General features: G+C 38.2%; 1 protein-coding gene across 8 annotated transcripts in view; it reads right to left on the bottom strand.

The window, feature by feature from the left end:
• PIP5K1B (phosphatidylinositol-4-phosphate 5-kinase type 1 beta) overlaps positions 1–15,972 on the bottom strand; it is a 115,331-nt gene that overhangs the window by 69,184 nt on the left and 30,175 nt on the right. For 6 of the 8 annotated variants that reach the window (XM_087742670.1, XM_087742668.1, XM_087742666.1 and 3 more), the window contains 2 exons: positions 10,021–10,102; positions 9,321–9,389 (listed from right to left, as the gene is read on the bottom strand). The exons of 1 other annotated variant lie outside the window; for it this stretch is intronic. In XM_087742670.1, coding sequence (XP_087598796.1) covers positions 9,321–9,389 — 69 coding nt within the window. In that variant the 5' untranslated portion in view covers positions 10,021–10,102. Of the gene's footprint in view, positions 1–9,320; positions 9,390–10,020; positions 10,103–12,251; positions 12,272–15,972 lie in introns of those variants that run through there. One more of the 8 variants, XM_087742672.1, reaches the window with a different exon arrangement.

Raw genomic sequence — 15,972 nt, 5'->3', positions numbered from 1 at the left:
CTCCTACAGATAATTGCTTTCAGGCTAGTTCTGTAAAATTTAAATTTCTTATTTTCATAAAAGGAAGGTGTTAATCAGACACACATAATGTATGTAAAGGCAGTTTACATTCAGATAACAAAAAATCAACTGAACTGAAGCTATTTAACAACTGCGCAAGCTAGGGACAAGGCTGCTGAAAGGACTGGAAAAGTCTGTCCTTTAAAAAAAATGAAAAAAAAAAAATCGAGGGATGACAAAAATATAGGTACTACAGTTCTAGAAAGTATATTATACATTGTTCAACAATTATTCCTGTTAGAGTGTGAAGGTTGTAAATGGCTGGCAAACGTAACTAACCACTGATGTGACAGTAAAGGACTGGTTCTGAGTACATAGTACAAAGAGTACAGATAGGGTAAATAGGTTTATTCTTTCAAACAAGTTTTCTTGTATTTTCTCCATATTTGTATGAGATTATTAATGACAGAAAACAAATCATTTAACAAACCATGAGCAGACAGGAACTAAGTGGGACGCAGGCTTCATTTAATTTAACAGAAGTTCCCCTCTACTCTCATTCACAAAGTTATTTCCCCATTCTTCATTAACTCTCAATTGTTCTTTGCTAAGTCTTTATGCATTCCCCACAAGCAGCTCGTGAAAAACCTAACTCTAACATTCTTGCCTTCTTTAAAAGCAGACATCCTAGGACTGTGTGGATGTAAACTTTGTCCTTGTTTATCTGTTCTCCCTTTTTATAACTCATTTTATGGCAGCTGAAGTTTGGCCTATGAACTTTCTGGAACAAAGATGGTGATTTTTCCAGAAGACATCTGCCTTATTGCAGGTGCTGTAAAGCAATGAATAAAAATGAACTCTGCCTCAGCAACTCCACCTCATTATCGGTCTGGAGGGCAAGATGATGTTTGCTTTCTTTTACCCTCTGTACTACTGTCATTTAAACAGGTTTTAAAATCTGCCTAATGAAATGGTAGGGATACCTAGTTATCACAGTTCTGTGTAAGAGACGGGGAGAAAAAGGCATATGAGCAGAAGCCACCACTGATTAACACTGCTCTGCAGCCATGCTTCCCACAACATAGCTGCCATTAGTTCATTTCTTTCTACTACTGTTTGTGGAGACGCCTGCTCTCATCTCCCTCACCAGCCCACTCTGCTGCTTGGTGGGACTTAATGAACTGTCCTGGTGTAGAATAGCTGCCTTCCTTCAGGCAGCATTCTCAGTGAAGTTAAAAAAAAAAAAAAAAATTAAATCCACCGGGTCTCACTTGGTCAAAATGATTCAAGACACATGGGTTAGGCCAGATGTAAATTTTCTACTACAAGTAAGCATTTGCTTTTCACTTATACCGGTTACCATAAGTACCAGAAATCCACGCACACTATCACTCCCATGCAAACACAATTTATCGTTTCCAGACTCCTGAAAAGATACTAAGCCTCTATAAATTGTGTAAACCCTTAAGCCAAACCACCTGAGGAGAGTGCCTGTTAAAAAACAGTACGTTTTCTTCAAGCAACATTTAAAAGGAGCTCTCTTTGAACATTAGGAAGTTGCAATTAGATTCAAGGTGTATGTGTGGTTATTGCCTAGTCCATTGCCTCTGCACTAGAGCTCCCTCGCCTTCCAGTGCCTGCTGTGCTTACAGTCCCATTGAAATAACACTTTTTGCAGCTGCTTCTGCTGAAGCTTCTGGAGGTGGCTACCCCCAGCTCTCTGCAGCTGCCACATTTGAGCTATCAATTTCCTTTCACATTAAATCACAAACCGGGACGTAAAAATAATAACTAGAAAATCCCAGTGACTGAACTAGTTTTACTGTTTCTCACCACTTGTAACCACGTCGCTACAGCCATGGTACTCCTTCACTCTTCCTTCAGTTCACACTGTTTTTCTCTCGAATGTTTGCCCAGCTGCTGCAGGTCACACTTCATGAAGCTGGACTTTTGCCCATCACCCTCACCTCTGTGGGGAAGGTGAGGTCTGGGGCGGGGGGGTGTGAACAGTTATTACCAAGTTGTTCTTTCTTCCTACAGAACAAAAGTACCTTCGTGACACTAGTCTGCTTTGCAAGAAGCAGCTGTGACCTCCAGAGGAGAAGTCTACCCAATATTTTTCTTATAATAAGGCAATCTATAACTCAAAATAAGCATAAAGACAGACCGGTATTTGTTTGTACAATGCAGATGTAATTAGAAATGGTCCCATGGACCTAGAAAAATAGAGGTTTGCAGCAAAGAGTAGAAATATCCAGGGTGTAGCTCTTCTTTCAGAAAGCTGAAATTATACTGGTCTATGCCATGTTCTTTTGTCATTCTTTTTCTTTGCACTCTAGAGCAGTGCCTCAGTACAAACTAACGCAGCACTACATGCTGCTCTATATACTGTTAGCTGTGCTTTCTAAATTATACATGTCAATAGTCGTGCTATTAAAATATAAACAGTAGACCTTATATTTTTCTGGCATACCATGCTGAATGCTAGCAAAAATGCTAGATCATTAAACAAGTGCAACTGATTATATAGTATCATTTTTTTTCCTCTTTATATAATTACTGTTTAAAGTTGGTGAAAGTAGTTTTCTTGTAGTTCTTCGAATAATTTTAACAACTTTGTTGGGATGTTCTCCTAGGAAACAGTTAAGACATCCATACATTAGATTCTTCCAGTTCAACTGCTACCAGAATGATTTTCTGACCAAAGCTGAATGTGGTCTCCCTTCATTTTCCAAAATTGGATTCAGGTGACTCCATGGATTTTAATTCATTTTTCCTCCATTTTGAAACATTTATGCCAAAGTTTCAGGACTAGCTATGAATCCAGGTGCTTTGGTTCTTCTCTCTCTCTGAGAAAAAGATTTTGAGACCTGTAAGTTTGGTAGTAGGCATTGCTCCTGGCAAAGCCGCTTTCAACAGTCATTTCAGTATCTTTGCGCATACACAAAATGCTCAGAAGTCTGCCATTGAAAACACAGGTCCCAGTGCAGCAAAAATTCCAGTAGTGAAGTTCCAATGTCTGCAAGAATAAGTACCCTATGTGCCAATATTAGACACAGGGCATAACCCAATGCCAAAAGTGATGCAGCAATACTGCTTGTACATGTTTGCAAGCTCTAACAATAGGTAGCTGGTTTCCTTTATTCAGGCAAATTCCCTTTGCTCCCGGGCAAAGTGACTCACACTTATGATATGCAGTTTTGAACAGGTTACGTAAAGTGCTTGTAATACACTAAGCAGAAGAGCCGCAAGAGATGTAATAATGATAAACAAAGTCTAATTGTATACATGTGCGGCAGCCTTCAGATTACAAATAGAGATTTTGGTAATCTAGTAGCAGGTTTCCACAACAAGTGCTCTATATATATCTGCTTTGTTTTCTGGTGTGATTTTCTTCTACACACTTAATGTGCTTTGACAGACCTGTCTGTGCCCCATTCTTGCCACCATCCTAATATTAAGCATCAGGACGCTACTGAAATCTGTTTTGTCAGGAAGCAGATTTAGGGACCACTGTGTGATTGATGACCGCAATGCAAAAGCTGCACGTGTGTTAGCAGCTTCCCACAACAAAGTCTGCAACGTATCAGGAGGAAATGAAGAAAAGTGGCTATTGCATACTCCAGATTTCAGTGACAAGACTGCGAAGGATATCCAAGAGAAGCTACAGTTTGGCGACTGCATTTTGTTGCCAGGCTCCCTTGCTACTTTGCTTAGGACCTTCAAACATGAAATGGAGCAAAGAACCATAGCCCCTCTCTTCCCCCTGCCCCCATTTCTGTTTCTCTCTTTCTGAAAAAACAACCAACCAAACAAAAACAACCCCAAAACCAAACCAACCCAAAACCAAACCAAAACAACCAACCAAAAAAACCCGACCCTCAAAGAGCTGGCCACAGTTTGCATAATTTAAGATTTCCTTGATCTCAAAGTTATTTGAATCTTCTACCTTAAAAGCTGCATTGAACATATATCTGTGAAGTTTCTCTTCCATTAACTAAGTTCATTGATTAGACTGAAATTTTTTAGGTGGTATTCACACTGTAAACTTAGCAACTTCTTGAAATTTACACATACAGAGAAAACCCAGGAGGAGTTCCAGAGATTAAAACATTTGTAGGAAATGACTGCAGCTGAACAGACGAATAACCAACACTAAATAACACCATTTTAGAAGATATGCAAGGGTAGGCTGTAGTTTTCAAAAGAAAAAAAAAAACAAAAAAACAAAAACCAGAAAGTTGTTAGTTGTGTTCCATCATCTCTCAAGGACTTTGACTAAATAAAATTTAAAAGCCAGAAGAGCATTTATGTCTCAAAGAGATTGCAGTGGCAGAAAAACTAAAAGCTAAAAAAAAAAAAAAAAAAAAAAATTAGAGCTGAATGAGGAACATGCTTCATAATAGAAACCATGCCACTGTCTCGGTCTAGTTACACATTTCAGAGTCTGAAAGAATGTTGTAGCAACACCCGTGCAAAGCCTCACACAAGGTTTTAGTAATGCAAGACATTTTCTTGAAGCTCCAAGGGGTTTACATTCATGCAGCTAGGAAGTCAGATTTTCTTCTGCCAGGGCAGTGGGCCAACACTTGACTATTGTAGGAAAATGAAGAAATGCAGATTTAATTAATTCAGATAAAGATGTTACCTACCTCTATTTTAGCTGAGCTGAACAAAGTAATAAAGAAAATATTGGAAGAATCTAAAGTCCCAGAAATGCAACTGATAGCAGTAATCTGCAAACAGATTACTTATGATTCTGGAAAGCTTTATCCTGGATGAAGTTAGAGATGGTCTCCTGGAGAAAGTTCATTTTTACCCAACTGAGGTGAACTTAGAAACAGTGAAGAACAGCCATTACTACAGATACTTGTAATGTATATGTATATAAATATATATAAATATATATATATATATATATAAAACCTAACTAATCTACACAGCTGCAGGACACATTTGCAACTTATTGCTACTGCACAGCAAAGATACTAGATATCAGAAATAAACTTCTCCATTTTAAACTAAGATTCCTTTTTCCCCCAGGATGAACAGGCAAGTAATCCCTTAAGAACTCTCCCAAGGCCAAACTGTGCTAAAGAGTTACAGCAAGCCAAAATACACTGATGCATCCAGACAGAGAAAGGACAAGCACATTTTGAGGATAGCCCATTTTCACCAGTGAATGACTCAGATGCTTTTTCTTAGCATAGAGCTACAAACTAATTAATCACAGCTAACTGGTCCTCAGGGATGAGGTGCACTAGATAAGAACATCACCCTCAGCAGTGCACACCCTGACAGTATGAGCAGCATGCAAAAGGCAGACTGAAGAAGGAACAGAAGAGGAAGTGGATTAAGGAGTCTTTACTTCCCGCTCATTCTCCATCTGCTGCAGCAACCGAGTCCCACGTCACTAGGTGCAACAGCAGCTGTATGTCCTTTCCACATTAGTCAGTCCAGTCCAGCTGCTACTCAAAGCAGTATCTACATCATCTCCTCCAGAGGCTTCAGAAGGGGGAGTGAGCCACAAGGACAAGAATGTGAAAGTTTTCTACATGCCCCAGCAGAAAATTGATTTTCATCAAACAGCCGTTAGAAATTGTTTTCTGATGGAAATGGGTTTTAGTAAGCCATCATTCATCTCTATATCAGTGGGACAGATGGTACTGGCTAAGGTAAGCAGTTTCATTTACACTAGATAAAAACCAGCTTTATCTCCAAGACAAAAATACTAATTTTTTACACTTGCATAAAACAGACTGATTAAAAAAAGCCAAGTATTTCCAGTTATTTTCTCCATCTTTTCCCCAGGTTTCTCTAATGAGACAATTCACAGTTCTTAATAAGGGATATTTACATTTCCAGATCAAGCAACTAAAACATTGCTTTATATACATTGATTACTTAGGCTTATTTCTCACTGGACCTGGCACAAGGAAAATGCCTCTAAAGCCAAGACATTTATTTAATCTTCTCTTACGGGTCACTGGATTTTACATCACAAAGCAGACATTTTCCATGCATCATTTTTCCTGTTTTTATGGAATTTTTATATATATATGACTAAAGCTGCACAGACATAATCTTTGCATACTATTATGAAAGATGAATGGACACAAGATATAATTAAGCAAAATGCAAAACTGTAAAACAAAAGGCTATTTTGCTTTATAGATCAGATTGAGGATTGCTCCCCCTCACACCCCACCCCATGCAAAGCAAATTTCAGCAGAGCAGTGTCAGTGCATCCCTTATGCCTAGAGATTTCATTTTATTTTGGGCATTATAGACATTCCAGCATGCGTCTGAGTATCATGGACTTTTTGCCACAAAGTGACTGCAGATCCTGAATCAGCAAGCCCTTTTGCAATCGCCTGGGAGAGGAGAGGCACACTGGCATTTAGCTCCCTGAGAAGACAAAGAGCCCAAGGAATATTTTAAAGTTAAGACCAAACCACACAGCTCATGACACAGTTACTGTTACTGAGTCCTTGTGTGGAACCAGCGGGTCCCAACAACAGGAGGCAATAGCAGGATGACATTAACTCTCTGCTTTGCAAGGGCGACCTTTTACCTGGGGTGGGGTTGAGACTGAAACTGTCATCGCATTTCAGGATGATTGTCTCCCAGGATTATCACTAGAAATCCCCTGAATTACCAACATAAAACTTGACATTACAAAACTTTTCTAAGGTCTGTATTTCTGAACTACATGCTAGTTACTCATTCTGGTTGCAGCTATACTATTACTCTGTTGAAACCCTCCATGCCCACATCTCATGACACCACTTCTTTGGCTACCAGATCTTTTCAGAGGAGCACATCGCTGGTAAGAGCATTCCAGGTCAAAGATGCACACCAGCACCACAGGTCCCATGCCACACAGTCCTTCATAAACTTATTCAGTCCCACCTTAACAGCAGTTATACAGCTGCCCTTATGCTATACATTAGAGGTCAAAGCAGAGCAGAGTAAAAAACAGAATTGCCACAATTCAAGCCAAGGTACTGTCCTTTGCTTTTCTAAGCTGAACAGCACAAGCTTCTTCACCTTTATTATGTTTTGTTTTTTGTTTTTTGTTTTGTTCTTTTTGTTTGGTTGGTTGGTTTTTGTTCTTTTATGTTTTTTTTTTTTTTTTTTAAAGTGGAAGCGAAGCTTCTGAGCAATGAGGACCGGTTAGCAAGCACGGCCTGACCTCAGACCTACGTGAGTATCTCGCCTAAGTGTTTCCACTGCAATCAAGGGCAGTGGTAGATGGGAACAGGAACTGCCCAAGTAGCTGAAAAAGCACCAGCTGAGGAAAGCAGCTCTTCTCCACCCCAGATTTCTGGAAGAAGTGGCACAGGAAGTCACAGGTCAGAACTGCAAGTGTTTTCCAGCCAAACAAACCAAGTGCAACAACACATGACTGGAGAACTGCAAATGCAATACCTATATACATGAGTGAAGAAAAGTGATGTGGAATAAAAGACAGGCGGGTCTGAACTGTAAACAAGACTTCAACAGAGCAAGATCTCCTTGTGAAAGTTACCTAAAAATATGAAATTAAATGGGAAATGGCATGAAATGCCTCTGTCAAACACAGGTCCTGCCAGGCTCACCCTGTAACTAACTTTCTAGACATATGCAGTTTATTCCTCTGGACTTCTGTAAAAAAATATGAAACAATGTTACATGGAATAGCTGAAGAAGGTGAGAATTAACAGAAAGTGCAAGGTTTGTAAGGAATTTGGCTTAAGAGGAGAGATACATTGTTAAAAGTGAACGCATCAGGCAAAGACATGCTACCAGTAAGCCCTGCATGGATAAATTGTGGGGTGAAAATGTATTAAATTTTTATTAACATTATCACAAAAAGCAGGACCATAATGATAATATTTGGTGATAACACTAAACTATGGGGCATATGCAACACAGGATCTTGAACAACTGAGGGTGTAAATATAAAAAAAAGGAATTAAAGTGGTGTAAGATACAAGTACAGACAACCAGTGGTTCAGGGGAGATGACAGTCACTGTGATCTCCTGATGTGATGTGGTTGTGAATCCAAGGTTTTGTCAGAGATGTATTTCCAGAATACACAGAAAAATAATTTGTGTCATGGTGAGAAGTCTTTACAAGGCTTCCTCTGAATATTGTGAATTTAGAGTTGAACAGGAACAGAGAAAAACATGTAGGATGACCGGGGGGGAATGGAAACTCACCTGTGGTGGGACTACCAGGATTTGTCTTGTCTAGCAATATAAAACTGCAAAACTGTCTGCCTCAGGCACTGAACTTTTCTTCCTTTCTCATACTAAATGTCAAGAACAATTTAGACTTCAATATTTTAAAGTCATAAGCTGGGAGACTGAACATAACCTGTATCTAAAAAGAAGAAAAGCATTTTCTCAAACATTACTTCCTTTAATTTCTGAGAAAATTATCTGGAATGTTAAGGCCACCCAGACTGAAAATGTAGCTGCCAATGAAAAGGGTGGGAAAAGCAATAGTAGCTTATTCTCCTTGACTTCACTAGCAGTGCTGTAGGCAACACTCAGAAATGAAAACCCCTAACCCATGATATATACTGTAGGAGCATGTGGATCTCTGTCCTAGATTACAAAAATTAAGAAAAAAAATCACCACTTCTTTGAGGTGATCTGTCAAGAAAATGATCAAATCCAGCAGCTAACAATTTGGTTGTGTAAATATGTATAGAAAAATGTGCATTTCTAGCTGCCCTTAGTTATCAACAGTGCTAGGTGGACCTCAATAATGGTGGTTCCAGACAATCAATCAGTGACAGAAAAACAAAACCAAAACCAGTATCAGCTACTGTTACAACATCTAAATAACCCTATGCTGCTACTGTTGATGCATGCTCCTACATTAAATATGTCCTCTCTTAGACAACATTTCTTTTTTAAAAAACAAAGCAAACAATAAGTGTACTGTTTGGCAAAGCACTGAGGAAGTGGTAGGGTAGGTTTGTAGTCCAGACACATTGCATAAACATTCAAAGCATTTGGGAACTTACCATACTAAATTTCTGACAACGGTGTTTATGCCCAGAGGTGTATTTGTTGCTAAGAGCAAAGAATTTCCATCAATCTAGCAAGAGTGTATACTTTAAAGCTGTATTGAACATGCTTTCAAATAGTCAGCTCCACATGGGTATGATTCACAGAAGGAATAAAGTACTTTCAAAAAAATCCACGGAAAGTGTTTTGTTTGTCCTTGTATTCAGTCAATTCTGAAATACATTTAATCTACAGCAGATTTGAATTACCAATATGAAGGGAAAACATGCAATGAAAAGGTTGTAAGTTTTATTTACCTTTTTATATGTTTTCTCTTCATTTGGCTTTCCAGCAGTAACATCTCCGTTTTCAGTAACAGACGACATCTAACAACAGAAGCTTAAGTTATAAACAAAGTAGTTGCTTTAGAAAAGTAAGAGTTCAGAAAACGTAATACAATGTTATCCATTTTTTGCTAAATTCAAACTTTTTAGAGCACAGCAAGTCACCAAGATCAGCGATATATCTAGGATATTCCTAGAAGGATTTTCCAAGCAGACTAAAAAGACAGCACTGCCCCAGGCATATATCCAGCATATGACTGATGCTACACGACCCTCTATTTCTTTTTCTCCATACCAGTATGCAGGTCTGCAGGAAGACATTGCAGTGAAATCTTACATCTCAGCAGACTGCATGAGAAGATCTTGAAAGCTACAATGAGGGGCAAAACTGTGAAGTTTTTGAGCCAGATATTCAGTGGCATGTCTCAGAGGTCCAAGGCCTTTGGCTGCATTGACACGCTGTATCTCCTCAAAGGAGCAAGGAGATATTTGACGTTGCATCTTATCATTGCTGTAAAGCAATGCTAGATCAAGAATAAAGCACTAAGTTAGAGATCCCTTGGGTCAGACACTCTAGTGTGGCTGCCAAAGTGAATAAAACAAAAAACTACAAGGATGCGTTTTAAAATAATTCTAGATTTTGCCAACACTTTCACAATGGAAGTATACATACCCTTACGAACAAAAGGACAAGTCATCTGGAGCTGAGAGCAAAGATCAAGCCATTCATTGGTGGTGTTAATGTTTTCCAGAACCTTTTAAAAGAAAAATCTGTTATCCCTATGCCATCACAAATAGCTTTAGATTTCCTTTTTCTACTGTTCTTCAGCCCAAGCAAGAATCCAGCTAAGAGTGATGCTTTTCAAGAATCATCTCAAACAACTTGGTTACTAATAGGTCATTTAATATACTAGCAGTATTACACAGGATAGAATCAGTGCAGTCTAATTTCCCTTTGCCCTAGATATTTCACTACTGTGGCACAAGCAACCCTACAATAAAACATTTATGTGGAGCAGTAGACATACATGCTCTGGAGTGTTGTGTAATGACATGCTCTCTTCCATGAGGAATTTAGAAATTAAATACTAAACCTTATAATCTCCACTCATTTGGCATAGCCCATATTTTAATTCCACCAAAGCAAAAAAGATAAGCAATAGGAGTGATGACTTGGAGGACTGCACACTGAATAGTCAATAACAAATAAACTCATTTTGGAAGTTTCCCATAATGGTAGTCACTGTGATCATAATTTCTGCGAGTACTCTTGTTGAGGTGAGCTATTTCATAGTTAAAATGGTTTGACTAAACACATGAGAAAATATGACATAATCAGATATTATTTGATATCTCTTTGGAATCCGCTCTCCCTCCCACCTTCCACATATGTGTTAAGCCACATCAGTAAAGCCATTCTTCAATTTAATTTCTCAACCACGTTGGAAGAAAAAAAAATCTCATTTGTCTTTAATCAGTACAAATAGGATCTTGTACATAACTAAAAATCGATTTTAAAGAGTAATATTCCCATGACTCATTCACTGAATTTAATTTTCCAGTAATTTGAAAAGTATACATAACACCACTAAGAAACCTTTTCATGAAAGGCTTCAAAACAATATTTTTCTCCTCTTCAGAGAAGCAGACTATTAATTGCACCTGAGACAAAAAAAAGGGACAACAAATAGAAACCTGGATTTTCTGAGAACAAAACAATGCCTCCTTAGAAAAAACTCTTCTAACGTTACATACCAGTATTTTCCTACTGCAGCTAGCTACATTCTTTATTGTAGCTTTCATGCAATGAATGTATCTCAATCAATAATTCCTTTACTTGGATGTGCATTAGCATCATCCTACATATCAAACACTTACTTAAAGGCAACAACTCAGTTTTGATAGCTTTTAAAATTGAGTGTAATTTATCTAGCTTACCTATATTCACACATTTAATATTAATACTGATCCATGCTTGTAACTCTATCAGTACACGAACACAGACATCAAGAACTGAGGTTAAAACAGCTTTTGTAGGAAAAGAAACATTTTAATCACTAGTAGGGGGAAGACTTTTTAATCAACTGATCCTTCGGTAAAACCACCAAAAACCCCCAAATTGTTGTTCTCCACATCCCCCCAAAACTATGGATATAGTAAGATGTTCTACTACTCCCCAAACTTCCTACAATATGATCACATGTAGTCAGCAAAAGCCAAATATGAATGCAAAATGGGAACTTTCTTTCAGTAAGAAGTTAGCTGAAGAAAACACTCATGCCAGACATGGAAGAAAAGCCTGTTTGTTCCCAGCATAGTCAGACAAATTATTCAAGAACACTTCATTCATGTGAAAATACACCCCTGTAATACTGCCAAGGACAGGAAAACAGACAATGAGATCCCAAGTACAGTAACTACCAAGTACAAAAACTCATACACCATGAAGAAGGTCAATTTTTCCTACCTATGCCCATTTATTTCACTCCCAGGTGCATCTAGAATAGAATTATTTCAGTCCCCAATCTTTGGAGAAACAGAGCACACGGCTCTAACTTAACTGGGGTTGTGTTAAACATCTTTCAAGATCTTCCCTGTGACAACCGTTTCCTATTCCATACTAGTAATTTTTTGCAAAGCAAGTATTACTTCGTGTATTTTCTCCATGCTCTGCAGCTACTGAAACGGTATAGGGCGCTTTTGCACGTGCTTTATGTCGTGCATAGCAAGAGCTACTGTCTCAATTCTGCTGAGGTTTAACTGTGCAAAGATAGGGCACAACTTACAGTCTTAGACCCGCTTCTAGGCTAAGCTACAACTATTTATTTAATTATTACAATAGCAGGAAACTACCAGAACTAAAGCATTGGATCTCTGCATGTTTCTGACAAAGGGCAGACTCACAATAAAGTAAGACGGGGAGCGTGGGTAGAGGAGGAAAACATTTAGTCTCAAAAAAAATGTAGGTATTCAAGGAAAGACTGGGCTATAAAGATCTCCTGTTTAGCTTCTTAGATGCCTCATATCCTACATGATGACAAAAAAGAGAAACATTAAAGTCCAGTTAAAGAGTATTTTTCCTAAATGCTCTTGAAGAGTTGACATTTTGGTCATGAGTCTTATTCACAGCAAAAACTAGCATGACCTGTTCAGTTCCTGACACACAAGTCTACAGCCTTCAATTCCAACTTTTTGCTCAGAACATCTCCTTGTCCTAAATGCAGACTTACAAGAATCACACCTACTCAATATATGCTTCAACCTTTAAATGAAAAACCTATGTTTTACAGTTTAGTTTCTCACACTGGAATTCTTGAATGGTACGCTTCTTAACTAACACAAACTGCAATTTCCATGATTCTGGGGAAAAAGTGCCACATGCATTTTCCTCTAAAACTACAGGGGTGCCTTTTTATTTTCTCTGCCTAGCCCGAAGCCTGCTACGTCGGCACCACCCTGCCCACCACGCAGCCGGAGTTTTGAGAACTGAGGTGACAGACAGCAAATGCAACCTTCCTACCCAGCTTCTCTTTTTTGTTCTTGAATTTTTAATTGCATTTTCCTTATATAGCAGAAATTAACCTTTTACTAACAGCACAAGGCATTAATTTTGCCCTATTAGAAGTAACTATCTCTTTTTACACAACCTTAATTGCTTAGGCCCAGCTCACAGGAACAGGTATCGGTACTTGAATGGCCTTTCAGATCAATTTCAAATGAACTTTAGAATTCCCACCAACTTCAATGAAAGCCATCATCCATGACAAACACTGTTGTTAGGTTTCTAAAGGACTCATCCATTAATTTATCCAACCAAAGATTAATTCTGCCTTCTTTCCATTATCAAGAAAACAATACTTGTTTGAAGAATGCATTTCTTAGCATCTTTAGACAATTTTCTTAAATCATTTTTTAAAAGCACTGATAAAACATGCTATTTAGGAACCACATTCCAAATACAAGCCATGTAGCGTCGCACCACAACTGCTGCCTTGTCCTGGCTGACAGTTAAAATTTACTGTTTTTTTTTTTTCCCCCTAGCTTTTGTGAGAGATATCTCCCCAGGTGTACTGTTGGCAGGCTTCTACAGTGGCTATTACATTCAGAAAGAGAAACCTCATTTGAAAGAAAATGTATTGCTATCTTTTCACCTGGCACAATCTATCATTTTAAATATGAGGAGTAAAAAAAACAAACAAAAAGTAAAACAAAATGACACTTAAAATTTGCCAGTGGGCACAGGGAGAATACTAGAAGTTAAAGAATACAAGAAGTAATTATGCCTGTTTGAGACCAATAATATACAAATAAAACAGACTGTTTGGTGCATGTTTTTCATCTTTAGGAGTCTGAAACACACAATTGGATTTTCAGGAAACTTTTTTTTTTTTTTTGGTAAGTGAATGAATTCGGATAGAATACACAGTTTTGGAATTAATCTAGAAATTTGGTTCTCACACTTCTGTGCATTTCAGATAACCTATTTATTAGAGATAGCTACCTTCTAATCCTTACACAGGTCTCTTCCTCCAGGAAGACAAAAAACACCCACCAGAATGGGGCAATGGGGCAGCCTACTTCTCAGAAAAGCACATAGAATCTCACATTAAATTCATACCAAGGATATTAAATCCGCACCAGACAAAAAAATGGAGATGATCAGAATAATAATTTTGTCTGTCCTACGTAACTGGAAGTTTTCAACACAAGACTGCATTGTTGATGATGGCAGTTTGTCAGCACAACATGTAAAGATGTTGCCAGACATTTCTAATTCTATAAACAGCATTTAAAGTGTATTCCATTAAAAAGAGTCATCAAGTTAAAATCCTTGGTAGCCCTTGTCACTCCTCTGTTACGACTTTAAAGCAGCATCTTTTAATACAACTCTGAAAATCATAGCCATTTAATTTACTGCAAAACTCACTTTTACTGGTAAGATTTGCCAGTTATACTTTTCCTTGTGTTAACTGTAAAAGTAGCTTGACAAGTCAGTTCCTCAATTTACTAAAAGGACTTGCAGATCTATATGGCAACTTGCTTTCACCAAACCACTTGCGGGACAGAGTCATACACTGCCTGATTCCAGCTCCAGTGTGAAACTGCAAATCTTCCTTACACAGTGATGTGGGGAAGAGGAAAAACTTCTAAACCAAAAGTGCTCCACAGTGGAAGAAATCCATCAACATGTATTCATTAATGAAAAACTGCTGTCTAAGTACTTGTCTTCTTGTGATCCCCATGTGCCCCCCATGCCCCAAAACCATTCACGGTGTTCCTGGAGCTATGGAAGAGTAGCTCCAAGATCAAAAGGCACTAACAAAGCTAACTCCCCTGCTTCCTTGGGATGATCAAGACTGGAGCTCACACCTTCTTAGGCACTGAATAAACTTCTCTCACAGTTGATGCATTTCTGAAGTTTCCCTCCTGGCTGGATTCTCTGCCACCTAATAAGATACGTACATCAGCACCCATTTTCCCAATTAGATACCATCTCGGCTTGTCTATTTTTCCACGAAACTTGCTGGTACTCTGGGCCACTGTCAAATATAGTTGACAAATTTAGGTCAACCAAAACTGGCAATAGCTTTCTCCTTCCCTCTCCTGTAGAATTTGAACAGTAGGATTATTTTTAAGATTATTTGCAAAGGAAGGGGCTTGGGACACACAAAACATCCTCTGACACATATACAAATTGCATACATAAACCTTGTTTCCACAGGACATCAAGTTAAAAGTATCAGCATACTTCTGGGTGTCCCTGGGAATGGGAACTGAAGAAGGGACCTCAGAGGTTTTTTGCACTGAACTATTTTCAGAACAGTCAGGAGGCAGCTGAATTGTTAACATCGGGTGAAAACCGTGACCTAAACTGGTTTTATTACATTTTACGTTCTTTACAGAGCTTTTCTTTACACTTTAAAACAATGCTGACTGTAATTTTCATGATTTAATTGCCTTCATTCTGAGGTAACCAGACAACGTAGTTTAAGAACCTGCAAGCATTGCTATGCCATTTGCCAATAAGCAGATGTAACCAAGTGAAAGGAAGCATAATTTGGTGTAGTGCACAGAGTAAGGAAAGAGGCAATACATGAAACATCCTACAGCCTTCTCAACAGTCATCACAAGTTAATCCCCTCTCCAAAAACCTTATGTCTTTTAATGTCTGTGAACGTTCTTTGTATATGAGTGTCTGGAGAGTTACATAGCCCTCAAGTAAAAACTAAGGTATAGTATGTGGCCACTCAGTTATAAGAAAATACATATACAGTTCAGCTATTTATTTTTCTTTTCTCCTCCTCTTCTTTTTTTTTTTTTTTCCTTTTTTTTCAATAATATCCCAGGCACTAGTGAATGGATTCACTTCTTTATAGCAGAAGTCACATAGCCATCTAAGATCAAACATACCTGTATGTCCCCATACCTGAAACATCCAAGGAGTAAAAGCTATTATATATTTTTAAACCAATACATCCTGAGAATGAAGTCAGTGTTTACATATTGCAATGCACTGGACAATCATTAGAAATTCTGAAAAAGCTTCAAATCTGAAAAACTTTATTTTTCCCCATGAGTTTTCAAATTCAGAACTTCAACCTGAGAGTCTTTAATCTCTCCGATT

Source organism: Nipponia nippon, unplaced genomic scaffold (genome assembly GCF_047370975.1).
Source record: "Nipponia nippon isolate SJK-2023a ecotype South Korea unplaced genomic scaffold, ASM4737097v1 scaffold_8, whole genome shotgun sequence".
Taxonomy (NCBI): Eukaryota; Metazoa; Chordata; class Aves; order Pelecaniformes; family Threskiornithidae; genus Nipponia; species Nipponia nippon.
This window is presented reverse-complemented; position numbering and strand designations above follow the sequence as displayed.